We start from the raw sequence: 26,891 nt of genomic DNA on the forward strand, positions 1-26,891 counted from the left end.
TTCAGATAAGTCAAAGCAAGAATGTGAAACCACAGCCAGATCTGATTAGCAATGGGTAATCCAACTTTTAGCCCACTTGGAACTCGAGAGCCTTTCGTTGGAGATTATTGTACATTTTCTTTACCAGTAATGAGAAAAGCACCTTTTTTTTCCAAACACAATAAACAATGACTTTTACAAAGAACAAAGGTTTTAACAGTGACCTAACTACAAATTAAAACATGCAGCCATAATTTAACACCAGAAAAACTGTTTTTACTTGTACAATAAAGTACGATGGAAATACGTTTCCTCCTTCCACTGATATTGCGATGCAGGTTCGATATCATGAAGTGCTTCACATAATGTATTTCTGGCAGCATCACACAGGCTTGGCAGTAGAGTGCCAGCAACAAAGCTGTATTATGTTCATGCTCTGCAGCATCCCTCCGTTCTGTCAGAAAACTTTATGGAAACATTTAAATTCTAAATCTGAACATTCATTTGTGTGTGTGTGTGTGTGTGTGTGTGTGTGTGTGTGTGTGTGTGTGTGTGTGTGTGTGTGTGTGTGTGTGTGTGTGTGTGTGTGTGTGTGTTGTTCAGTAACTCACCAAGCTGCTTGGACTTGGCAGGGTCAGCAGACTGATTGTAGACTTCACTGGGTGTTTGGGAGGTGGAGCGGAGTTGCATCTTGGTTTTATTGCTACCATCTGAAGAAGAGCCGGCGAGCCTGTGGGTGCCTTTGTGAGAAGGCTGGATAGGAAGGCCAGACAGGAGGCGGAGGAAGAAGAGGAGGAAAGACAGGAAGAGAGTGGAATATTGGTTCCTCAGGACATGATATTACAGTCAGGTGATTGATCAGAGGTGTGCTTGCATTAATATTTTACATGTACAGTAAATGAACTCATGCTCAGAGAGTTCCTCACTGAGTATGAAGCACATTTCAAATACACACAATAGCAAGATAAGGTACGTTACTGCTTTCAAATTTCTTGGTTTTCAATATCAATTGCCCATAACATGTGATACAATGTACATCTAACTCAAAGGCATTGACAACACAATGTGCTTATAATTCATTACACAAAAAATACATTTCAAGTTTTTTTTACTGAACACATGTCCTAAACATCCCTAGTGCTCAGAATATTTAGTAAAAATGTTGTGAAATGCATTGATATTACATGCTTAGCAGCTCGATAAATACAGGGCCACTAAACAACAGCACGCTCCCAAAGAGTTCACATTCTGAAAAACACAAAAATAACAAATGTACATTAATGCATACTTGTCTGCTTGGTGACTGAGATGCTGAAGTGAAGTCCGGGGAGTAATTGGGATCGCTGTTCCGATTAGAATCCAAAGGAGTTTTGGAGACTGAAGCAGGTGGTGATGTGAGTCTCTCGCTGTGTATACTGGACTCGGGTACTGAGGGACATTCACCTTCCGTCGCATATTCTGAGAGCAAATATATAAAAATTAATTAGTTTTTGTCCACACTGATTTGCTCCATATTCACAAACCATGAGCAGTGCAAAAAAGACGGTTAGCTACAAGTTCACCTTTTTCGCTGTCAGCTCCGTCCTCTGAGCTTTGGAAATGACTGGGTTGAAAGCTAACATCCGAGGTCTCTTCTTTCGGAGTCTCGGACAGTTCATGCTGATCCTGAGGCATTTTCTGGTTCCATACAGCCAAGGCCTTTTTTTCCATCCTACGGACCTCAGCCTCCTCCTGGTCCAACCGCTGTTTCCATTGCAGCAGTTCTTCGGCATGGTGGCGCCGCTGTATCAACTGTTGCTCTCGTTTGGTCAGGAACCTGTTGTTGGATGACGAGAGGAAAGAGAAAAAGAATGGAAGTGGAGGTAGAAGAAAAGAAAAAGATCAAGAGATGAAAACAGACAAAATGAAGACAAAGGTAAAGACGAGACGAAATGGGAAAAGGTGGTAGGATGCAGAGAAGTGAGGGGCAGTGATGATGAAACAGAAAGGAGGAAGTATCAACCATTAAAACAGTTGAAAAACAATCCCACAGGTGCAAGACCCAAATCACTTAGAGGTACAGTCATTACTGCCATCTCACCGTGAACAAGATTCAGAAATATACACGCAAGCAAACACACACACACACATTGGATACATGCCACCAGGATTCATTCGAGTGAGTCAAGTATAGAAGTGTACCAATACCTTCAAAATAAAAAGTTATGAAATCTCACTCAGGAAAAAAAGAAAAGAGGCATTTAAGATCAATGTCAGATGTCATGCATTAGACTGGAAAAAAAGGGATTGGACACAAAGTAGTGATGCAGGTGCACGCCTACACACGCACACAGCAGCTAAATGCATTTGTTAATACCATATACTTAGGCACGTACATCGGAGTTTACCTCCAGATCACCGGCAAAATAGCTCTATATACATATAGATATACATACAGACATACATATATACATAAAGTGAACCACTGTATAGCGGTTTGGTAATCCTCCCACAGACATGGGTGCCATTACAGTACAGTATTATTTTGCCTAGATCTAATTTAAAGGACTTTCCCTTGACCTAATGTATACTGATGACAGGCTGGAAACCCCAGAACGAGACTGGGGTGGGGGTTGTTTAGTGCCTTCCCAAACTCTATTACAGCCAATGACCATCTGTACTTATTATCCCATCCTATGCAACAGTTGCATAATAACAAGGGCTAGTTAAGATTTACTGAGGTCATTAAAAGGTACAGACTACTCTATTGCTGCTTTATTCTCTGTGGAAGTGCTTTACTTTCATGCCAAGAGAGTGGTTTTATTTTGAATCATTTTATTTTGATAACTAGGCTGCACCTTAACAGCCAGAAACCACACAACTGTAAGTGCAATTTTTAACTATTCATTCAAAGAAAAATATATAATGAGGTAAATGGTTACAAAGTAAACACCACAGAAATGCCAGCTTTCAGCATACGTTTCAAACTGGACAAGAAAAGATCCTGATAAAAAAAAAAAAACAAAAAAAAAAAAACAACTTAATCTTAGTTTTGAAAGAAAACATTTTCAGTTGCTAATGTTTTACTGTTCTCACCTCAGTCCATTTCCAAACACAAACTGAGAAAAATGATTAATACAAAGTGAAGTTGTAAAAACTTTTGATATTTCAGTGTATTAGCTTTTGCTGGGCTTTCTTCTAAATTATCATTTTAACTGAATTCTCAGAATCAATCTTGTTAGTTCAAAGCTGTTTGTTATCCCTGAGAAAACCCCAAACTGCACCATCCCAACCCACAGCGACCAAGAGTCAGCGGATGAGCACAAGCATGTTCAATGGGGAGGGGAGTGGAGGTGAGACAGGATAGTGCTAGGTGGAGAGGTAGAGAGTACTGTACTATACCTGCCCAACTGGTTGCAGATAAAAAGCTGTAATTTAGGGTGGAGCTTGGGAAGACAGACACTGAGGGAAGCCCAGTGGCGGGCCGAGAACACAGAGAAGAAGTAGTGGAGAGAAGAACAGTGTCTACAACACACAAGCACGCAACAAAGTCAAAAGAGCCACGCAAACACGGAAAAAGGACACGCATAACAAACACACACACACACACACACACACACACACACACATTATGAAAAGACACGAGGGACGCATAGGAGAACACACGTAGAGAAAAAAGAAAGTGTGAGATGAGAATATGTGCTTTTAAAGCATTTGATGTGTCAGAATGCATGTTAGAGAACGTTACTTTTAAATGGACTCTGTCTTATAATTACTCCCTGCAATTAACAGAGTTTAGATATGGTAAGAGCAATGCAAATGCTGATAGAAGAAACTGAATAAAAGATTCATCAAAAAACAACAAATGTTAAGGCTGTATGTTAGCTGAGGTAAATATAGCTGTGATACTGGGGTGCAATGGTTTCAGCCATGATTAACAGTGTAGGTGCAATAGAGAATACTGAAAAAGCCACACAAGCATGTCAAGCCTAATGCAAGAGGCCCTAAACAGTTGAGTATTTCCAAATGTAGTTAAAATGTGTTTAGGTTCATTAGAATACAAGCACATTATAATCCTACTGTATAAATAAGCTAATCCAGCCCAGGAAATTCCTGAATGCTACGATGAATACTTATCCTTAGATTTTTAACTGAAGAGGGAATACTGCCCCATAGAAGAATTAACACACTTATTTGAGCTAGCTGGCCATGACCATGCTGTACAATACCATTACTAAAGCACCAAGCTAAGTTTAAAAGCTAAGAAGACCTACAGACTGTCAAACCCTACCATCAACACAAGATAAAATGCGTTTGATTTGTCTGCAACTTGCAACTACAGCATTAAAAATACATGGCGGTACGTAGAAAATATTCCGAAACTGCCCAATCTTAATGAGTTTTCTAACAAGTATGGATGCTTGTGGAGTCTAAACAGAAAAGAAGAATGAGAATATGCTTTTCTTCACAGGCACAGCACTTCACACAGAGAAATATAATAAACACTGGTACCACAGTCTGTGGCAATTAAACCCGATGCCACATTCATTAGATTCAGGTAAAGGAGAGACAACAGTTTTGACAAACTAAAACAGAGAACTCTGGTCTCTGGTAAGGAGTCTCATATGACACCTGCATTTTTAATAAAAATACATTTTTATGAAAATAAAATAAGTCTTTACTTTTCATCCATCTGAGAGTGCATCTTCTTGAGCTTTTGCATGATGCTGCTGGTCTCACTCCCAGAGACTGAGAGTGATGGAGAGGGGCTCCGGATGTCTTCAGAATGCCTTGTATTGGGGGAGGCTGCTTCAGATCCAGCCAATTCCGACACAGGTGCTTTCTGGAGGACAAATCATGGATACAGAAGCACACCAACAAAAACTGAGGCCAAGCTTGATGAGGAAGAGACATGTCAAATCTGCTAAGGGACCATTTTTAGATTTTATCCCAATTAAACACCATGACTGTCAAGTACACCATGTGGGACTAAAAACCTCTTGAATGAACTGCTTTTCTGTGACCAGCGACTGCAGCACTTACGGGAGAAGCTTCACCACCAGCACACTTGAGACGCTCCTTCAGTCTGAGTGTTGAGTTTCTCATACGCTCAATCTCCTCCTGCTGTTTCATTAACAACTGCCTTTCCCTCCTCGCGGCTTTGTTTGCCTCCTGAAGCCGCTTGATTTCAGCCTGCGTGAAAGACCAGGGAAGAAAAGAGCGTTGTGATTTGGGTAACATGTCAGTTGTACCCAAAATGTCAGTGACATTGTGAGATTAGTACTGGGCACCTGTTCCTGTTGGAGTTTCATCAAAAGCCCCCTTTGCTTCTTCCTGATGGGTGGCATTTTATCATCCTCTCCTTTGTCTCTCAGCCTCTTCTTCTGGTGCTCTAGCCAAGCCAGCTCAGTTCGGGTCTTCTCCTTGAGTGCTTTCTGGCGAAGATGGAGCAGAGAGCTCTGGTGCTGCAATCTTACTTCTTCGTCCTTCATGTACTGGCGCACCATGTCCATAGTGAACTGTGAAAAGCTGTCTTGTCCACCAGAGAAGGCTACACTTCCATCCTGCAGCTGTAGGACAACACAGATTGAGATTATAACAGTAATAAATGGCAATACTTAAAGCAAGTGATAAAATGAAGAAGAAAGAAAGACTGTCAGTACAGAGAGACAAAAGAAATTTCATTAAAAAAAAAACTTGGCAACCTGGCCTTTGAGGATCATAATTATCTTCCTTTGACAGCCTTTAGCCAATGCATGCATGATGTTCACCTTGCAAATCCTGAGTGACCCTGATACTATTGTGATGTGACTGGCTCCAGCCACCTCCAGTACCTCATGGTGGCGGGACTTCTCCATCGTTCCACGACGATGTGCCTCCGATGGCAACAGGGAACGAAAGGAGCGCTCTTCGATCTCATCCTCGGTCATGGACTCATCAAACTTGAGAGAGTACTCTGTGGCAACTGATGTACTGTCACCTTGAAAAGTCAAAGCCAAGATAATATCATGTATAAAAGTATTTCCTGGTCATGTATGGAAACCATATGCATTGCAGTATGTCTGTTTTGGTTTTGAAACAGATTACATTATTTATGTTGGTGACTTACATTTATATTATACCTTCAACATTATAAAGAAATAGTGAAGTCCTTCAAGTGCTGAATGAAAAATGTTCATTCCAACATTTTAACACAGAACTGTACTTCTTGTACGGTACCTTTCTCATCCAATGCTGAGTGAATGCTGTCACTCAAAATGGAGTCATTAGCTGCTGTTGCAACTTCCTCTTCGATGGAGCTGCTGGCCACTTCCTTATCTGGCCTTCCTTCTCCACCGCTGTTCCTCCATTTTCTGTTAGCGAGCTCATTCTTCACTTGTTCACTGTAATCTGAGGAGACATGGGATGTGCTATGGTGGCTACCTGATGTAGCTCCACTAAGGAGAGATGAGAACATGTAGGTTTAGCATCTTTATTTTGCTTTGTTTTGTTTTAAAGAACATTAATGAAAAACATCAAAGGCAATGTGACTGATACCTCATGTCAGGTCTTTTGAAGGATAGTGAGTCAGATGGACTGAGGCTGTTCAGTGAAGATGGGGGTTCCTCTGACCTGGCTCTTCTGCTTGACAGCTCACTCTGATAGCTACAATAAACAACGAAAAACAATGAAAAACTCGAGATGACCTAGATCAGCTATTTAGTTTAATTAAAAGCAGTAAAGACCCAGAAAGGTTTGGCCTTTTTGTCAATACCAAATATGATCCATGCACTTCTGTTTTTAAACTGTCTACTGGATGATGAGGCTAACATGCGTCACACTTTAAGCTACAAATGACATTAAATATGCAAATGAATAGAAACAGAAAATTATATATTGGAAATACACAAAGTGCACCTGTCAGATTCAGCTTTATCTTGCTGCTGAGTCAGATGGGAACTCTGTTGTTGGTCCAACGTGGAGGAATCGGTGACACCAGGAGGGATCTGTGACCGAGCCATTTCTGCCAGCTGAGAGAAGAAAGACAATATCCAGGTCAGAGGTCCCATGTTTCATTTGTATATTCTTAAAATGAATGTTGGATTTTCGCCCTTTCCATTTTTGCTTTGCCTTACTGTAAGTCAGCTTTTGTCGTAACATTTTAAAATAGGCTATTCCAAGCAAAGAGGCAGGAAGTGATTGCTAACCTCCTTGATGTGTCGTGCAGCATCGACTGTATAGCGTGCTGCCTCAGCCTGTTGACTCATCATCTTTGTAGTTGATTCCTGGAGGCCTTCCAAGGTCTCCCTTTGAGTGGCTGCCAAGCTTTCCTGCAGTTCTATATGAGCCTGAAAAAAGGAGCATACACATAGACAGCTTAGCATCAATTCCTTGGATTCCAAAAGCCGAAAAAGTAAATGTAACTACTGTGAACAGAAGCATTGACTCTGTGTATACTTTTACACCCTCAGGTTAAGTGTGTGTAATGTGGATTATACCTTGGCCACTTTCTGTCTGTTTTCCTCGAGCTGCAGCTTTGCCTCAAGAGCTTCTCTTTCAGCCTTGATCTTCAGCTCATAGAGGTCACGTTCATGACGCTGCTGTTTGGCCTGAAAGATCAAAATCCAGAGTCTATAAAGTGCATGCGCCAAAAGATACATTCGAGTGCAACAACAAAACCCACTGCAACACCATTATTGTGCAGTGGATGCAAGTCTTACCTTTCTGGCTGTCAAAATCAAAACATAGTAAACCTGCATTAAGTGAAACCCTGGCAGAGTTGCAGTCCTGGGCCACATTATACTGAAAAAGTCTAATCAACTGACCGATAAGTATATATACAGTGAATAGCTTCCAATCAATCAATTTAAAGTTGATTTTTTTCCCCCTTTTTGATCATTCAATACTACTACAACCTTAACTGTTAATAGTCATTATTATTTGCACGAAAATAATCTTCTTTACCTTAAGCATTTGTGCCAATGATGCACTCTCCTGCTGTGCCATGGACACACCCACGATCCTCTCCATGTCTCCCAGCTGCCTAACCGAGTCCTCAATTGACTCCAGATACTGAAGTTCTGCTGCCACACGCTGCTGCAGGACCCCGGGTGAATACTGGAGTTTACCTGAGAAGTAGGGAAATGGCATTGGACAAAAGCGAAATCAGTTGAAAATATGATTGATCCCAAACAGCATGGCATAGTATTCAAAAATAAGCTTGTGTTCTCTTACCAGTGGACCTCACCCCAGTTTTAAAACTATGAGATGAAGTGTCTGCAGTTGAGCTATTCGCACCCTGAGAGCCACTTCTCATGTGCTCACTCCGAGAGTCTGCTGCCGGAGGAGAACCAGTGTGTGGGTCATCTGGGGGTGAAGTCATTCTAGGCCTGCAACAGAAGAGTAAACATGCATGCTTTATTATTATTTTTTTTTTAGGCAGGTTTGAAATCAGGACCATCTCTGAAATAGGGCAATGGGTATCTGCACATAGGAGTTTGTGGTGGCATGTTCCTGTTGGATTTACAACGTCTTAACACATAATTTTGCATTTCAAAACTATCAAATGTCACATCAAAACGTTCCACAAAAGTATAGGTAGGAAGCAGCGGTCCATTTTCTCCCGTAGCTCATACTGGATTCAATTATTATAACTATGCAATGTAAAAGATAAAGAATAGTTACTATATGCAAAAACCTGCAGTCAACCACAAATTAGAGACTAGGTACCATCTAATGCTATTTTTTTGTAAAAGGTTTAATTAATCACAATTGACCTCATTTTTAAGGAAATTCAGTAGTGTATAAACCAGTAAGAATGCTTTGCCTCCACTGAATAATGCACACAGGATTCAGGAAATCCCAAGAATCTGCCACTTGGGTTTCAGAGACTCAAATGTCACTACTTTGTAGTGAGATTTGAGGGAAAAAAAAAAAAAAAAAACCTCTCCCGCCTTTCCTGGCCAGAGGCCCAAGCTGTGGTGAAGCAGTCTGACCCGACCAACCACTTTGCAGGCCCCCCAACACAAAATAGCCAGTGTTTCTGTCTGAGGTTGAACTACAGCTTGCTCTTGTTACTGGGCAGCTGAAACCCTCAAGCCTTCAGCAGAAAAGCAAGCCACAAGACTGTTTAGATTGGCAGCCCCAACTTGGCTCTAAGTGTAGTTTAGTAATTAGTCATGCCCAGATAAATTTACTTAAGGCTAATAAATAACAATGTGTTCCAAGTGGATGTTTTTGAGTGGTTGGAACAGACTTACTTGGGAACACCCTGTACTGCAAGTATCCAATTTTAGTCCAGAGTTCAAAATCCATTTTTATTCAGCTTAGAAATTCAGACTCATAGTAAAGTTATTGGCTTTACGAGTTTTCATCGGAAACATAATGTAAAGTAAGCAATATTTACATTTTTTCTAACAGTTTTCATAGGAAGAATTAAAAAATACAGTTTAAATATATTGTTACAAATATCTCCATAGTTTCCACTATCTCCAGCACAACACAAAAATATTCCAGTGAAAGTCAATCGACCACTGCAACATCAAAGCAGTGCTGCACAGAAGGTGACTGAAAACCAGGAAGGAAGGAAATACCAGAGACAACTGGAGTCAAGTGTAACTCAAAACTTGTGAGAACAGCAGGCTCTATTGCTTCACCACAGTAATTCTAAAACATTATTTTGTATCACCTAACTAAAAAACATTTTCATTTTAATGCAGAATAATGTTTATCATTACCCTTGGTGATGTTGCTCCAATGTGTCATTAGTATGGGCACTCATGGCTTTGCTATTGACGGATGATTTGCTTGAGCCTTTCTTTCTGGAATAGGATGATTCTGAAGGGGCTGAACAAGAGCTCGGCTCCTCAACAAGAGTAGCATCACTGTGGTCAGACGGTGTTCCTGGCAAAAAAATGAAACAGGTTTGGCATTGAGGTCATTTCAATAACTTCAAAAACATTGGGCATAAATGTTTACTTGTAATATATACATATTAATTAAAAAAGGTTTGCCATTCACAGCCATAACAGAGACTAGTATGAAACTGATAATCACCTTTTTTTCTGGTGGAGTGTCTAGAGAGTGGCGAAGAGTCAGATGTTGAAGCAGAGGAATAATGCGGAGAGTGGGCAGAGGAGTGAAAAGGCGAATGCTGGGAATAGATGCCTCCTGTGGCTTTCTCCTGAGGTGATCTCCTCATCAGCTCTTCAAAATGACTATTCACACTGTCAAAAAAGGAACGCAATCAAAGTCATGCTATTTGCCTTGAACTGATTTTTGATCAAACACTTCAATAAAATGAAACAAAGTATCAGCAGGCACAAGAATGTTTCATGTCAGATATGGAGGAAAGTAGTGTGAGGGACTGAGTGGTCGCCCCGACTTGGAATGCAGTTTGCCCGGACTTTGCTGGAGGGGACGGAAAGAAAAACCAAGGTGGAAGTTCTTAATTTCACAAAAAAAAAAGAAGAAAAAGAAAAGAAAAGAAAAGAAAAGAAAAGAAAAGAAAAGAAAAGAAAAAAGCTTATTTATTTGGGCGCATTCAATTTCCAGTGATTCAAAATTACATTTCCGTCCAGCCACACAGTAGGCATGCAGGCTCAGACTCTCTCACTCATCTCTCACATTACACTGAATGAAGTCCTCCTTAAATAGGCCCAACCTGAGCCTAAATTGGTGCAATCAATACACCAATGGCTGAACCAAAACCCCAAGTGGTGTTTAAAACACCTTCAGATAACCTTTAACAAACTTTAACAGAATAACTAGATATAATTAAAAAGAAAATATCATTCTAAATATAGACAATATATTGTTTTCATCAAACAACACTTCCCCAAAATATAGAAACAAAAACAAATGCACAGTCAGCGCCCCCCCCTCCAGACAGCTTAATGTGCCATCTGCCATCAGACAGGTGAAATACCGTTCCTATAACAGCACACACTCACACACAGAAACAGCCAGACTGGAACCGTAACAGAAAGTATGTGAGGTGAGTTACGGTGGAGTTTCATCTCAACTTCTGACCTGCAGGGTGCATGCAGGGTGTAAATGACACAGGGCATAGTGGGCACACTAAAGTACCACAAAGTTGTTGAATGCACTTTGCAGTATTGATGAACGTTTTTCTGGCTGTTTTGTGGCAAATGTACAGAGATGCGTGCTCCAACTCCACCACACCCGAGCCCCCCATCAGATAAAGGAAAAATTATGTGGCCCTAGCAGGATAAAGTTTGGGGACCCCTGCTGTATACCTTCTGAAGAGAATAAAATAAACGCCTTCATACTGTTATCCTTCATCTGTAAGGCATTATTGCCACCTAGTGGTCACTTTGAGTTTTTATTTTACTTTACCTTGGAGAATTGCAGCCTCTCTTCATCTGGGCACTGGCTCTGCTACTATGGGATGACACAAAGTCATCTTGATAGACAGCCGCTGCACGGGTATCGTCAGATTGCTCAGACTGCGCAGAGGGAGAATTCCTCTCGCTCACTAGGAGATAGAGAAATAACATGAGACATACCGATAAAGGAAATTATGAGTTTTAGTACCAATAAGCATCAACGTAATTCTCTCCGCTTCCTTTTCAGCTGCATTAACCACAAACTGAAAGTGTGCAAGTGTTTTTTTTTCAATGGTTAAAAAAAAAAAACAATAGATAATCAGATTAGTTTTTGCTACAAAGTGACCGCCCACATCTTCAAGGAAAACAACCTAATGTGAACTTACCTTTGACATGGCCGCAAAGGTTTTTGGTGAAGATGTTGATTACACTGAGAGGACTTCCTTTGTTCAGTTCTTCCCAGCCTGTTCTGATGCTGTTATGCTGTGCAAAGGGTAAGCGAGTTGCTGCATCACTCTCGAACTCTAACAACCGCTGATGATCCTTCGTTTGACTTGTGCAGTGATCCGCTGCCTCCACATGACTGACTGTTCTAGGAGAACCTCCATTGAAGGGATGAGGACAGCTTGCTTCATCTTCAGAAAAACTGCCTTCACTCAAAAGAGGACCCTCACTAATGGAACCGGCACTTGAGTCATGGATTTCTGTTGGATTCTCCTCCCTCTCATTTTGCTTATTTTGTGCAACTTTTTCAATTCTCTCTACCTTTCCAGAACCATTGAGCAGATCTCTTTTTTCCTGTGAGTTCACATGAGATGCACATGGACTGGCTGGACCAACCAAAGTAACATTCTTTTCCATCTCTTCTCTGAAGGCATGGAGATTTCCCGTTCCTGGAAGAGCCTTGTCAGCATACGAGCTATGGCCTGTGCTTGTCAAAATTCTCTGGATCCTCACAGCCATGTCAGGATTTTCTGTGCCACGTGAGGCCATTTCTGCCCAGCAATCATCATTAGAATGAGAAGCTCTGGGAGTGTGTAAAATATCCACATCCGCTGAAGTTGCTGTATTGTAGTTGATCCCATCACCAGCAATCTTCCGTGCCTCACTCTCAATACGGTTGGAAAGAGATGCTGCAGTGGCCTTGAGGGCCTCAATGCGAGAGACTTTAGACTGCGACCTTCTGAAAGACGCTGCAGCGGGTTGCTCGGTGTGCTGGATGTTACCAGCCACTTTCTCTAATCTCAGAAGGTGAGAAAGGAGATGGTCGCCAGAGGGTGTCCGAGGACTAGAGCTGGAACCAGTAATAGGATGAGCAGCTGGGCACACACGATCTGGCTGTAGCAAAGAGGAAACTCCCACATCAAGAGCATTCCTGCAAGAGGTAATTATCATATAAAGATTAGGAGGCTGAAAGAGGTGAAAAAATATCACTTTATACTTTTGAAATATGCATGAATATTTAATGGGGGTTTTTTCCACCACAAAAAACAGCTTCCTAACTGTTAATCTGGATGAAGAACCAAGTTCCAGAGTGCTGAGCTGCTCTGTGTTCATTCAACATTGTGGATGATGCTGTTTAGGACCAACCACTGTTCCAAGTCAGGTTGGTAAATTACTTGTATCAAAAACTCATTGCTACATTTTGGCTTCTCTATCTTCAGTTGTTTCTCCACTTGAGAGCACACATTACACTAAATACTCAAAATCAGTGATTCCTTTACCCTAGAGCCCCCTATACTCATGTCTAAAAGGAAAGCCAGGCTCTCCACTGCACACACATGCATCGAAAGAAGAAAGGGATCCATTACAAATCTTTAATTTTGAACATCCGCTTGAACCTTTGTCTTTTTGATGTGATCTTTTTAAGTGTTAATATGCAAGGTTTTGATTATCCTAGTGGGTGTGCTATCATGATTTTTTTTTCATTTAACATGCAAAAACATAATGTGGCATAATCACAACCTCAAAAAAAGACAAAGCCTCATGCACCCCGTGATCTCTGGCACCCCCCTGAGAGGGACACGAACTCCCGGTCATAAACAACTATGCTAAACAAGTTGAGAAAATCCTGCTGTAGACATTGTGTGCATTTAAAATGAATGAATCTTTAGACCACAATAAAAAGAAAAAAGTATTGACATAAGACAAAAGACATTCAGTCATCTTCACACATCAAAGTTGGAACTGTGACATAAAGCATATTCATTCCTGTACACATTTGATAAGCAATACAGTCTCTGCGGTACCCCAAATAAATACTCTCCAAAAAACTTAATATCTAAGAAGAGAAGGTTATGTTAAAATTAATGCAAAATAACACTCAAAAAGAAAAACGTGCAGTTACAAAGTGTGATTTGTTGTTTACTTTGATGAATGGTATGAAGTTAGGTTCTTATTCTTATGAATACACAAGATGAAATCATTACTTCATGCTGATAAATGTGTGAGTGAGTACCTGGATAGAGGAGGAGGAGGAGGTGGCTGGTCATTCAAAGACCTATCACTACTCGAGGGGCTCTGTGGAGCTTCTAGTCTTTTGTTCTCCTTGTCCGACTCTCCCGAAGGTTGGTACATTTGTCTCTGCAGAAGACCACACATTGAAACACAAATTAATGATTTCAGTATTTTACTTTAACACAACATTGTTCTTTATTTTAGTTCATTCTTATTTAGTGTAAGTGTACAATACCATGTAACTTGAGGAAGCAGCATCATACGTCCGTGTGGTCTCCTCACAGAGCCGAGCCTCTTCAATAAGCAGTTTGCTGTACGTCTCCTGGAATTGCTTTTGTACGAGGGCCACAGGAACCTCAGATTTAGCAAATCCTCTTTGCTTCCTGTACAGCTCCTGAAGTCTCTGATTTCTCTTTTCTACTTCTTCCCTCATGGCCTTTTTCTCGTCAGCCTGCCGTCGTTTTCTCTCCTCTTGTTGCCGGGCAATGTACTGACGAACTGTATCTGCATCGTAGTGCCGCCTTTTGTGCCCTCTGTCTGCCATGATGCTGGTCGTTGATCGGTTAGTTGTGGGACTTGCACTACGGCAACCTCTTGAGGAGTTAGCTTCTGCCCCAGCATGTCCCCAAGTAGAGACCGCTGTCCTTATTTGTGACCCTGAGCTCCCTCTACCTCTCCTACCATTGCTGCCACTCTGCGACCTTTTTCGGGACCTTTCCTCCTCAACCTCTTTACATTCAAGCTGAAGGTCATCAAGTATGCCCTGGATGTCTGCTGACAACAGGTCTGTGCTTACTTCCACTGGGGCTTTGTTCTGAGCTGCAGACAAATGGACAGATGAGGTTGTTTGCTGGCGTTTTTGTTGCCCTGAAAATTTACTCTGAGGTCTCTCTGTGCTGTTCAGGCGAGGTCGTCGGTTTAATTGTGAGCTTGAGTCTGAACGGTGACAGGAAGCTGGGGGACATTTAAAGAAAGGCAACGTATTACAATAATAGACATAGACACAGTTAAAAAGACACATAGCAAAGTACACAGCAATGCATTAAAACAAGATTCAAAATCCAAAGCATCAAAAACAATACCAATGTAACTGAAAAAAATGACACTTGTTAAGGGGCTGCCTATAGATACTAAATCCTGGCCAAATTGAAGATTCCCATGTAGTTTTCCTGAACATGAGCGGCACCGTTTTTCCCGACCCTATTTTACCATTTACTGTTGTATAAGTTGCAAGCAGTTGGGACAGCAACTGGAAACCAGGCCATGTCTTATTGGGCAGCCAACCAGAAAAGCCAGTCAATCTCTATTGCTTCCGGTCAGTGGTACACAGTGCAAACACAGCTAGATAAATGGTGTGTGTGTGTGTGTGTGTGTGTGTGTGTGTGTGTGTGTGTGTGTGTGTGTGTGTGTGTGTGTGTGTATAACCATGCACCACCATGTGTGATTGAGGCAGAGTAAGTGTGAGCTGTTCATTTATTGATACCATTTTGCCTGATTCAGCTGCAGCCCTTCCCTCCATCAATCTCTGTCAACCTAAATACCTTACAGAAATAGGGGATGCCATACCTCTTAATTTCTTGCAACTCCATGAAAAAAAACTCACAAAAAGTACATCCAGTGCAGACATTATGGTTCACTTTAAAGGCGAAACATAATGAAACATTTGTAGTGAATTGAGGACATGAGACAATTGAAAAAATGAGGAAAAATTACTTTAAAATTTAGAGTAAGATGGCATTAGCAGTTCAGTGATAACGACTCATGCTCCATGCAGTTTTATGGAAATAATATCGGAAGGACATTTTTGACATAATAACACATTTTGATTGCCTTTTCAGAATGTTGTGGACTTCTGTTGGCAGTGTTTGTTTTTGAAAAAAAAAATCAGAAAGCTCAACATAAAAAAAACAGTATTAGTGGAGTACTAATCATTTTCTTAGTCACCGTTGTATGTTCTGTCAATACTAGTGCGAACTGTTTAATGACAGCAAAGGGAGTGAAAGGGTATGTGTACAAAGAAAACACTTCAGATTCCTGTGTCCCACCTGTTCGGCTTGATCTGTCAGTAGGACAGTGACTCTCCTTTTCCCTGGGTAGCTTTGGATCTGAACCCAGAACCATCTTCACCAGTTTCTGGCCCTCTCGCCACGACGCAGGGCTGATTACTGCAAAGTTATGTTGACAAAGTTAGATGATGACCTTGAGCAGCAGTGCAATTCAATCCAGTTCATCTTGTCTTCATGAAACATGAGTGCATGTGTTACAATGAATGTACGCATGCCACAACTGCAACTGACTCCCTCACATACATAAATACACATATGGCTGGCAGTAGGGTTGGGCAGTAATAAGGTAATAAGGTATACTGGCGGTGTCTTTCAAAAGCAACGGTATCAGTTTCAATACCGTTGTTAAAAAAAATGCAATGCACTTATATAGAAGATCAGGATTAAATACAAAATATAATTTAGTCAATGCCTAAAAATGATTCTTTGTCCAGCAGCACTTATACGTGGTTGAATTTTCAGTTTTACTTCCACAGTGGTTTACTTTTGGAGATTTTTGATTAAGTTTGTGAACATGACGTCATCACGTGACAGCGCGGGAGCGAGAGACTGGCCTGGTCCCAAAGAAGAACTGGACTGCAGTGAGTGGACTGGCATTATTTCGGTTCCGAGTTAACGAGAAGGGAGAGCGGTATACTGACGAGGCAATTTGTAAATTGTGCAATATGAAGGTGATTCAATTTAATTGATGTGTGCGTGGTGCATTCTGTGCAAAAACTGTACTGGATGGTCAGGTTAATTCAATTGACTGTTGTATTTACACCTTTTTAGAAGCTGCTCTTTTTTGTTATTCAAAGTTGCTCAGGTTGTGATTTTAATTTAATTGATGTGTGCCAGGTGCATTCTGCGCAAAAACTGTTCTGGATGGTTGTATTAATTGTTTGTTGTATTTGCACTTTTTAAGCTGTTGCTAATAAAAGTTGTTAATATTTTGCACATTATGTTGTTATTTTTTCATTAGTGTTTGGTATTCAGTTTCTCAACGGTGTAGGGACAAGCCGACAGTTTGGTGATGCTGTCTGAGCCTTGAGTTATATTTTTTTAATTAGTCACTGTAATACCGTATACTGGGGTAAAATGTGGAGACAGTATGACGGTATCAAAATTTGGATACCGCCCAACCCTAGCTGGCGAAGTGCAAAACATAAACCAACAAAAAAAACCCAAAGTGAAATAGGAACAAAAGTTTGGGACCACTGATCCGTAACAACTGATAAATGTGAATAGTAGCTGATTGACTACCTCACGACACCCTAATGGCTAAATGAGAGAATTGATGCAAAACAGAAGATAAAGGTATAACAGACGATGTTTTAGCCAATGATGCGAGTCTCAACTATTGGTCCTCCAACATGTCAATCACGCTGGAGAAATGCTTGCGTAACGCCATCAAGCGCGCTCGTAGGAGCAGCAGAGCAGGTAGGATGGTGTGGCACATGCGCGTTTTTCAAAAAGCGAGTAACAGATGTTTGGCTTCTACTTTTTCGAGAAAATCGTTCATTATACCTTTAAACTTAGTTTTTGGGAGTCCTGAAATTCCCAGTGCCACTATCATAATGTCTGCCCTTTGTAACCAGACAGCAGATCAGATTGTGTATGTCTGACACAAATTCCTTTGTTTTTTCCATCTACTGTACAAAAACTGAAAACAGCAGAGAAAATCCATTACTGCCAATAATTTATGGGGAACTTTTTATTATGACTGCATTATTTGTATAGTAACTGGTGGTAATAAAGCAGTACATCAACTGCCCGAACAGCTGTTTGTACTAAGTGGTTGAGCCAACGAAACCTAGCTACAGATTTCAGGGGTCTATTTATAGCACTCTGGCAACATAAACTGGGAGACCAACCAAAGAGTAGCAGGAGGACACACAAGAAGTCAAACAGAGTGAATGACAGCTACATCATTTAAAAGATTTCTGCGGTCAGATTTCAGGTTCTACATGATCAGCTGACAAATGCATTTCCTCATGCCAGGGAGCCCAGAGCAAATCAAGATTAGTGAATTGTACAGCCATATTTTGGCTTAATTGTGACAGACAATATATTCTATATACAGATACATTCTATATATAAGAATGATCACTTTCACTGAGACAAACTTCTTACATATTATCAAGCTAGTTGCATTTAATTGCATAAATGTGTGTTCTGTTATACATTATTTCACAGGTACACTTCAGAAAAAAATCATTACAGGGCTTTCTGAGGTTAGTTGAAGATACAAGTTGAACAGCCTGTTCTTTCTACATAACGACAATATATTTCAGGTGACATGTATGAGTTACTTTCAAGACAAAGTAATACCAGCATTTGTATTTCAAAAGTATCCATTTAAGTGATGAGGGGGTGTCTTTTTCAACTGTCAGAGCAATAATACACGCAGTTCCAAACTTTATGAGGCTATGGCTCTTATGTGTAGGTGTTTGTGTGCTGCTTTGCTAGTCACACACTGCATGTCACACATACTGGACATTTCTTCAGAGATTATATCCTTAACACTACATCAACAGTCAATGATACTTTGGTTTCTGTTGTGAAACAAACTGGTTTTAAAAAGTAAACAAGAAATAGTCATAAAAAAATGAAAACTGCAGGATAAACTATAACATTTTATTTTGATTTAAATGGCAGCATGTATACTAGCCTATATTAAATACTTTAAATTGTGTAACCAACTTTACTTAGTACTGTATGAGAGTGTGATGTATAAATTGTGTACAAACTAATGTGACTACAATGATATTATTGCAAGCAAATAATGCGTACTGGATAAAGCAATGTCCGCATAGCTTACCACTGGAATAACAACTTTCTTAAAATTCATAGATATCAGAATAACACAGCTTGATCGGAAAAGTGGTAACCAAAGAAAGGGTTAAAAACTCAAGTCTCCTGCACTACATGTGCAGTGACCCATGACAAAATCCCTCCACACTGCTGTACATGCTTAGCTTTTCAACTGACACAAATTAAAGCTAGATCAGAGGGTGGTTTGGTTCTCACACATTAAATAAAAAATTGTATCTTACCTGGTTTTGCATTTAGGTCAGAGGCAGGGGCAGCTCTGTGGACCTTCCTGACTGGCTTGGGGTGCCTTTTCTCTTTTGACCTGTCTGCTCTCTGTTCCTTCTGCTGCTGATGCTTGATTCTAGTCGTCTCTGAAAGTACAAGACATGTTCAGGGAATAAGCCATATAACACATATGCAAAAAAATTCACCTACCAAACAGAGTGATTAGATAGCTGCATGTCTTTATGGACAGTGTCTGGTGTTGTGAATGAAAGGCTAATGAAATAAGTCTAATAAATAAAAGCAATGCTTAGAAAAACAAATTACAAGTTATTTTGTTTCAAGCGATATTCACAAATTACATTGCCACAAACCAAATTTAGACAAGCAAGATAAACTAAGTAAAAAAAATTCAAATGAGGTGTCAATTGAATTTTACCACATGCAACTCAGAATAAATAGATGCAATTATTGATTTATTAGGCTTATAGCAGAGGGTTTTTGAAGCTTAATACAGCTTAGGAACATACAAAAATGCAAATGTGAAACAATTTAGTTTCAAATTCAAGCCCAATAAAAAAGTATAGATGCTACATTGAGCATCACAGTTACAAAAAAGTAACAACAACAAAATGACAGTTTTGAGAGAACTAGTGTAAGTTCAATGTTTACCTGCAAACTGTCGAGACAAGTCTCTGTATATTTCTCTGCTCAGATTATGAAAGTCCTCCTCCTTCCAAACTTTTCCATCAGGGGTTTGGATTTTTGTCTCAGTACTATTGAAACCTGCACATACAATACAGAAATGTAAACTGCAGCTCCATGTTTCTACCTGCATGGCTAAAACGTTCATTCAATCACAAACGTTACATCAAACATAGCTAAAGAAATGAGAAAGTTGATGGTACAGGATGAATCAAAGACTGGAGATACCTTTATAGATAGGTGCAGGTGGTGCAGTTGCTACTTTGCGTATCTTGACTGTCGGCATGTTGCTTGTCCCAGCATTGTTACTTTCCACAAATGCCATTATGGGCTGTTCCAGATAACCTAGTAGCTTCTCTTTCTCTGCAGCCTCCTCCAGATGCTGTCTTTGCCTTCGTATGCGCTCTTTGAGCTTTTCCAACCTATCATCCGGTTGATGTCGCCTTAAGTTCTCCAAGCGCTGAGATGCTGAGCCGGGGCTGGAAGAGGGAGTGCTTTCTCCTTGGTGCGCAGAGGCTGGGCTTTGAACCGCAAATGGATTCAGCTCGTGACTCCCCATGTTGAGTTGTGCTTTGGGAGTGCTGTCCTCAGTTCTCAAGGTATCCAGAGCTGGCTGGTCATTGAGGTAGCGTACCTCAGTACTCTCTAGAGCTGAGGAGTGTGTGCTGTCCAGATCTCTGTCCGTCTGTTTGTCTCTGGTGTCCCTCTGGTAGACGAGCTGGCTAGGATGTGAAGAAAGCGGAAAGGATGGATACAAAGACCCTGGCACTGACTTCAGACTGTAGGCCTCCAGCTGAGAGGCGGGATGTGGTGGAGGGGTGGCCTCTCTGTACACAAACCAGATTACATGGGATCAGGAAGAGGATCAAGATTTACTTTTAATTTACCACTGACTGAGTTTACAGAATAACACATTTGTAAATGTCAGTCTATTAGAGGTGGGATAATGAAATTCCCTTAAAATGCTTGTGAAGAAAAAAACATCTGTCTATTATATGCAGAGAGAGAGATAGATACATAGAACATCAAATTATGTTCAGAATAAATGTGAACTGCTGTGTGTATTAATCTCATCTTTAAGTAAAATTGAGCAATATGGTCCTCAAATAATATTCACAAGTATTTTTTCCACAATGACCACTTTGACAATCCATTGTGAAATCATCTTGAATTTATTTCTCAAATTTAGTGTTTTAACATTTAAGCTACTTTAGAATGGTTTGTTCAACTAATTCAATTTCAACAACACACCAATAAGACTGAAATTGTAGTTGACTAAATTCAGAACAATTTTGCAGAAATTGAATGTTGCTATTAATGTTGTTCGACCCATCGCCACCAGATTTTGCTGCAATTGATTTATTTTCCCTCTTTTTACATGCAGAATTAGCCAACGTCACAGTTAACCACATTACAAAACTGTTCTTGAACTCAGTTAAATCTATAAAAATCACAAATGACTTTCAAACTGTCTTTGAATACCTTTCAGTCTCATATATAAGCTACAAATACAGCAGAGACTCTGGCAGGGAGTTTTCCTGGCACTTTTTACAGTGGATGGAGATACTGTTCTCATTCAGCATCTGCATAAATGTTTCACTTCAAGCCCCAATAACACTGCAAAGTAAAGTTGAAAGCGCCAGCCAGAAAAATCAGTAAAAGCAAACATCATACACTAAATTCCCAGTATAGCAATATATCTGGAAACAGGTGGTTACTGAAGTTTTGTACTAAGTTTTCAGTAAATTATTCTTACCTGTACGAAGCCAACGGTTCCCTAAACTCCACACTATTATTCCTCCGAACATTGCTGTCCTGAGTAGTGTTTCTCAGAGGGCTGCGTGAGCTGCTCTTTTCTGGGCTCTGTTGACTTCTACACTTGGTCTTGGAAAGTCCTGCACGAGCATCAATTTGACGTCCATCTAAAATAAAGTAAGCCACATTATATTCAAACTGAAAGCAATTAAATCTGTCTTACAATGACTTTAACAGTGTAGAGCTTTACTTATGAAAGAGTTATCATTATTTCAATATTAACATATGCAATATATGTATTTTTTTGCTCAATCATTATATTGATCAAGTTAATATTACATAATACCTGGTGGTAAAAGAACAGAAAATGGAAGCATAACAGCAAAAAAAATAAAATTAAACATAAAAGACAGTGAAAGGTGGCACAGCTGAGTACAAATCCCAAAACAGAAAAACACTGTTACATACTTAAGAGTTTGCTAATCGCAAGTCATATTGCAATCACTGTAGATGCATGTTGCATGTTTAGCTAATATTGTGCACCATCAGTGCATAAGTAATACATATTGAGAGACACCAATCAGCACTGATGATCAATAATTTAATTTGCACACAATAAAACCTTTTGGACTAACTCACCTCTGCAAGACACTGTCTTTGACGATTTCTTCTTTTGAGAGTCAATAATGGACTCCAGGCAAACCCCTGTTCCTGGAGCCGCTTCTATGCGGTTTTCTATGTGACGCAGCTAAACACAGGAAACACCATTGTGAGACTACAGAAAAATGGTACAGGTATTGCAAATTGTTTTTATTGCTTACAGCAATCATTTATGAGCACTTGGCAAAAAGTGTAGCCAATCAGCAGAAAACAGCTCCAAGAATACGTACAGCAGCTTTGCTCTGAGCCAAACCTTTCCATGCACTCGTCAACTCTGACAAAGAAAAGTAGATAACCAAAATTATGAATTATTTGTGAGACAGAAACCATTATAACAAGAAAATGTTTTAAAAATATTTAGAGACAAATTTGAGGAGACATTACAAATAGTTGTTTGCACAATTTCAAGTCACCTGTGTCAGTGTTGTGATTGGTTGAAGGTTGTTGACCAGAACTTTCAAGAGTCACCTCAGTCCTCCTGCTGCTACTCATCTCCTCCATTCACCTTCAGTCAAGATAAGAGAAAGGTTCAAATGTCATTGGCAATGGCTGACAACAGTCCTCCAAACCTTTCGAAAGCAAAATATGTAATATTTAACAGACGTGTAAGGGATAGGCTTTAATTCATTATGAAAAAAGGAAAAAAACAAGGGGAATAATCATAAAAAGATAATGAGAATAAACTTTTTAAATTAAGTACAAAGTGAATAGCAGGGGTGACTGCCTTCTGGTATCTGGAATGTCTGTTACTTAATGTGATAGACTGACATCTGAGTGATGCCAGCCTGTCATTTAAAACTGGTTATACAACTGAACATTCCTAAAAGGTAAACACACGTCTCAGATCAGCAATATAATGTTTACTTAAAACACCATCAAACACATCCTACCTCAGCACTGGTTTCATCAACAAGTTCACGGAAATGTTTTGTTAACAATAGATAACCTACTTTTAAAAAAATACTAAAGATGTTCTACTTTAGTTACACCAAGTCTGTAAGTAAGCCGAGACAAAAAAAATAGTTAATAGTGAGTGTTTGTGCTGATATTTAACAAGCTTCGAGTCACAAGGAGTTCTTCTCATGTCATTCCTTTTGCACAACAATCACGTGATGCTGCCCTCAGGTTCAGAGGAGAAGAAAAACAGAAACAAATGTATTTCAATTTTAAAGCCCGATGGGTGCAAGTTATGCAACCACACATGTATGACTGTCATTATATGCAACTCAACAAAATCGCAGACTTATTTTAGTAATATGTTAAAAAAAGAGAAAGACAGCATTGTGTCTCCCCTGCTATATGACTTCAGGAAAGTTATACCCTCAATATCTATTAGGAGAGGGATACTCAGATATTGTAAAGCTTAACTTAACTCAGGTCATTATCTTGATGTTAAATAGTTGTATTAAAAGTTAAGTTAGAGCTACAAGAACAGCACCACTACTATATGTAACATTTCTATCATTCTTTTCAGTGTTGTGATACATTGCAGTACTAGTACTAGTCACTGTCATAAATGGTGCATTTATATTTTAAAAACCTACTGGAAACACACGTGAGGTTGCACTCAGGACCAAACGCTCGTATAGCGAACAGGTGCCGTACTAATGTACTAGTAAGCACATTTCGTCTTTCAAAAGTTATCTATCAAGGGTATATCAATAATGCTAAATCTGTGATGCGGGGATAAACCGTTCTGTGACATATACGGGTATCCAAAGACAAACCCCAGAGGAGATTTGATGACAAACACCACTTTCTCTGGTTGAGTGTGGGGCGATTCCCTCAATAAAACACAACCTATGAAAAATCCAAGATGGCGCATAAATTCGTCTTTTTCTCACCCACCAAAGCGCTTCTAGGCGACGTGGTCCCCATAAGTGTCCGTGTTACTTCTCATTGGCACACATTAATATCATTTAAACATATACAGGGACACTCGCAGTTGCAATATAGCAGTGCACCAGAAGCGTCACTATTGCGCAGACGGTGCATACAGGGCTCAAGCAGTGGGCGAGGACGAAATATTGTACCATCTTTGACTTACCCGGGTAGTAAATCGCCCTCAGTTAATCGTAGTAAGCCCTGATTTCATCGCCTGGAATCACGCGAATGTACCGAGATGGGTCTAGCACAAGTTTATCTGACATTTGTGGACTTTGCATAAAGGGTATTATTTGAAACACTGTGAAGTAGACGGGTCCACACCGCCCAGGTGTTTATGGCGTTAGCCGAGCTATTCCAAAGCTGACCCTAGCACCCGGTTACGACAGCAATAAATGCCCATACCGAATTCCTTAAAGGCAACACGCCTACGTCTACAATTAAATTACCAAAGCCAGAAAAAAACTCCCCAGTGGACCGAGGACGGACAAAATCCTGAGTTAATCTACTTTCAGGCATGAACAAATGACAAGATTTTGGTTCATTTTCACAAGGTTAACCCAAACTCTAACTCGACTTTTTCCTAGAAAGTCATGATACGTCGTCTATTACGATCATTGCGATAACTACATTAAAATACAACTCTAGCGACTGTCCCCGACACTACTCGGTTTTTGGTCCAGGAAATAGCCGGAGCCGCGAACTCGAGAGAGTTAATTTTAACGCTAGCTGGAGGGGGCATTATGCATTAACTGGGCAGAATAACTCTTCAAAGAATCAGAACATGTACCTCTGGAAGAAAAATCCTCGTTTATCGATGGACACATTCACGTGGATGTACTCATGGTGGAAATATCCCAACTTCGTCGGACTTCTTCAGTTTCGTCCAGCTGTCTGTTTGCTAACGTTAGCGTCAAGCTGCTAACACTAGCAGACCAGTGAGAGCTAACACTTCTGCCAACTAACCTAGCAACTTTTTTCTCCTAACAACCGATAATAAAATATCCTGAAGCGTGTTCGGACAACTACATCTTCAGATCAGCCGGCGGCGAATCTCCTTCAAAGAAATGTCGCCACCCGTCCATGAGATTGCCTTTCGCGGGTTGCTATGTTGATGTTTCTCAATGGTGAAACAAGAGTATCCAGGACAAGTCGGCAACCGAGAGACGCCGAACAATCGCGAGACTTTAAACCCGTGATTGTTGAGCAAGCTCTCTCTCTCTCTCTCTCTCTCTCTCTCTCTCTCTCTCTCTCTCTCTCTCTCTCTCTCTCTCTCTCTCTCTCTTTCTCTCTCTCTCTCTGTCTCTCTCTCTCTCTCTCTCTCTCTCTCATTTCCTCTCCTCTGCCTGATCTTACTGATCCTAGTCCAACTGAATTCTGATCATGCTTTGAACTTAAAATGATTGATTTTCTTAATAGGAATTTCAGTTTTGTCCACATGGGTTAATGAGCAGTTTGATTTACGTCCCCTCTGGTATTAATTTGCCATGGATTTAACATTTACATAATATAAAGTTATCTAATAGTGCATAGAAAGCTGCATCAACTGAGTGATTAAACTTTAATTTTCTGTTATACTGTGATTACATCATACCATGTACTGTGAAGTAAAAGTTTATTCCATCAATTCAAATAACGTGCGTTTACTGCCCTCTTACGGCCCAAGTGTATACTACACTTTGATGTACTCATTCCATTCAAATTGTGATCCAAACAAGCACACACACACACGCACACACAGAGTAATGCAGTTGAAAAACGTTCTGTTACATATTACATTTTTCTCTTTTCCACTATTTTGTTTTTCCAATTGTAGTTTTTGTCAATAGTTTCTATAGCAACAAATAGAGGACACACTGAAAGTATTTTAAACAATTTCGGTGTACTGTTAACGCATGAGTCATTGTTGTACGAACTGCAGAGAAGCCATTAACAAAAGTATGACAATCAGGTTTCGAGGTTATGCAGCTGCTTGGGCAACACAAAAAGCAACAAGTAGGTAACCTCCGGGGATGTTCACCAGCATTGTGAGGCAGAGAGATCACTTTACATTCACTATGTAAGCTTCCAGTGTATTTCATGTTTTCTTTTACCTGGATGAGATGTGTCATAACTGCTCCACTTCACTACAATCTTACTGAAAATCTCTCTCTCTCTCTCTCTCTCTCTCTCTCTCTCTCTCTCTCTCTCTCTCTCTCTCTCTCTCTCGTCTCTCTCTCTCGCTCCCCCCTCTCCCTCTCCCTCTCACTCCTCTCACTCCTCTCTCTCTCTCTCTCTGGACTGATAGGGCGACAGTGTACAGCGGACGTGGTCGCATCTGCAGCCACATTTTCATTCACGCTGATGAAAAGGTGAAAACGAAATGGAAAGGAGTTCCTTCTTTTCAGGTAAGAATTTGTGCGTTTGGGTTGTCAAACAGGTGCTGGTTTAGAGGAATGCTGATCAGTTTTGCTACAGTACAGAGCTGGCTGCCGATTCGACAACTAAGATGAAGCTCTTCATTAGCAGATGTTTCTGTGCCAGCCTCAAATCCAGGGTGCAGAAGTCTGTAGCATGAAGAGTCTCTCTTCCTAATTACTGAACGAGTGCAACGTTGTGCTGTGAAGCTTTATGTAACTTGGTAATATAACCTTCAGTTTTACAGATGTGAAAACGATACACTCACATGGCAACTGAACAGTAATAAACTTTTCTTTATAAACTGTATACATATTTGCCGAATAAGATAGTGGTTAGATATATGTATTTACTCTAAATTTCAACAAGGAGAGTGTTAACAAATTGCTAAGAGGTAATGACAACACAATTCACTTTGGCTTTTATAGAAATGGGGAGATAGTGAATCATTAGTAAATGATCAGCCTCAAACTTATACAACTAGTTTCAACTCCATAGTTGCAGTGTTAATCTGAGTGTTTTCTGAGCATACTCCAAGTATTTCATGTCTGGGCCACGTGGGGTCCTTCTGAAATCATTATCTGTTGATTACCCTGTGGGCCAAGAGCAGATAATGATAAAAGAAGGGGGGAAAAAAATCAAGTGAATCTCTTCAGGTCTGTCTAAG

At 40.2% G+C, this 26,891-nt stretch overlaps 2 protein-coding genes across 4 annotated transcripts in view; one reads left to right on the top strand and one right to left on the bottom strand.

Annotated features, from left to right (window-relative positions):
- Positions 1–24,967, bottom strand: part of cep350 (centrosomal protein 350) — a 32,038-nt gene extending 7,071 nt beyond the window's left edge. Inside the window, exons 1-30 of one of the 3 annotated variants that reach the window (XM_030082746.1) lie at positions 24,618–24,967; positions 22,357–22,448; positions 22,174–22,217; positions 21,923–22,031; positions 21,285–21,450; positions 19,757–20,355; positions 19,496–19,609; positions 18,844–18,972; positions 15,788–15,907; positions 13,978–14,696; positions 13,744–13,868; positions 11,672–12,660; positions 11,296–11,434; positions 9,994–10,163; positions 9,675–9,840; positions 8,173–8,327; positions 7,903–8,066; positions 7,437–7,547; positions 7,146–7,286; positions 6,856–6,968; positions 6,496–6,603; positions 6,178–6,395; positions 5,793–5,938; positions 5,250–5,528; positions 5,002–5,151; positions 4,641–4,801; positions 3,361–3,483; positions 1,542–1,795; positions 1,268–1,437; positions 591–732 (exon numbers count right to left, since the gene is read on the bottom strand). In XM_030082746.1, the coding sequence (XP_029938606.1) occupies positions 591–732; positions 1,268–1,437; positions 1,542–1,795; positions 3,361–3,483; positions 4,641–4,801; positions 5,002–5,151; positions 5,250–5,528; positions 5,793–5,938; positions 6,178–6,395; positions 6,496–6,603; positions 6,856–6,968; positions 7,146–7,286; positions 7,437–7,547; positions 7,903–8,066; positions 8,173–8,327; positions 9,675–9,840; positions 9,994–10,163; positions 11,296–11,434; positions 11,672–12,660; positions 13,744–13,868; positions 13,978–14,696; positions 15,788–15,907; positions 18,844–18,972; positions 19,496–19,609; positions 19,757–20,355; positions 21,285–21,450; positions 21,923–22,031; positions 22,174–22,217; positions 22,357–22,444 (6,112 nt within the window). In that variant the 5' untranslated portion in view covers positions 22,445–22,448; positions 24,618–24,967. Of the gene's footprint in view, positions 1–590; positions 733–1,267; positions 1,438–1,541; positions 1,796–3,360; positions 3,484–4,640; positions 4,802–5,001; positions 5,152–5,249; positions 5,529–5,792; positions 5,939–6,177; positions 6,396–6,495; positions 6,604–6,855; positions 6,969–7,145; positions 7,287–7,436; positions 7,548–7,902; positions 8,067–8,172; positions 8,328–9,674; positions 9,841–9,993; positions 10,164–11,295; positions 11,435–11,671; positions 12,661–13,743; positions 13,869–13,977; positions 14,697–15,787; positions 15,908–18,843; positions 18,973–19,495; positions 19,610–19,756; positions 20,356–21,284; positions 21,451–21,922; positions 22,032–22,104; positions 22,151–22,173; positions 22,218–22,356; positions 22,449–24,617 lie in introns of those variants that run through there. The other 2 variants (XM_030082747.1, XM_030082748.1) reach the window with 2 other exon arrangements.
- A 1,148-nt stretch (positions 24,968–26,115) lies between these two features.
- The window catches only part of cacna1ea (calcium channel, voltage-dependent, R type, alpha 1E subunit a), a 108,515-nt gene continuing 107,739 nt past the window's right edge, over positions 26,116–26,891 (top strand). Inside the window, exon 1 of the mRNA XM_030082442.1 lies at positions 26,116–26,214. The gene's annotated coding sequence lies outside the window, so the exon portion shown is untranslated. The remainder of the gene's footprint in view (positions 26,215–26,891) is intronic.

The sequence above is a fragment of the Salarias fasciatus genome, chromosome 23, assembly GCF_902148845.1.
Source record: "Salarias fasciatus chromosome 23, fSalaFa1.1, whole genome shotgun sequence".
In the NCBI taxonomy this organism is placed as follows: domain Eukaryota; kingdom Metazoa; phylum Chordata; class Actinopteri; order Blenniiformes; family Blenniidae; genus Salarias; species Salarias fasciatus.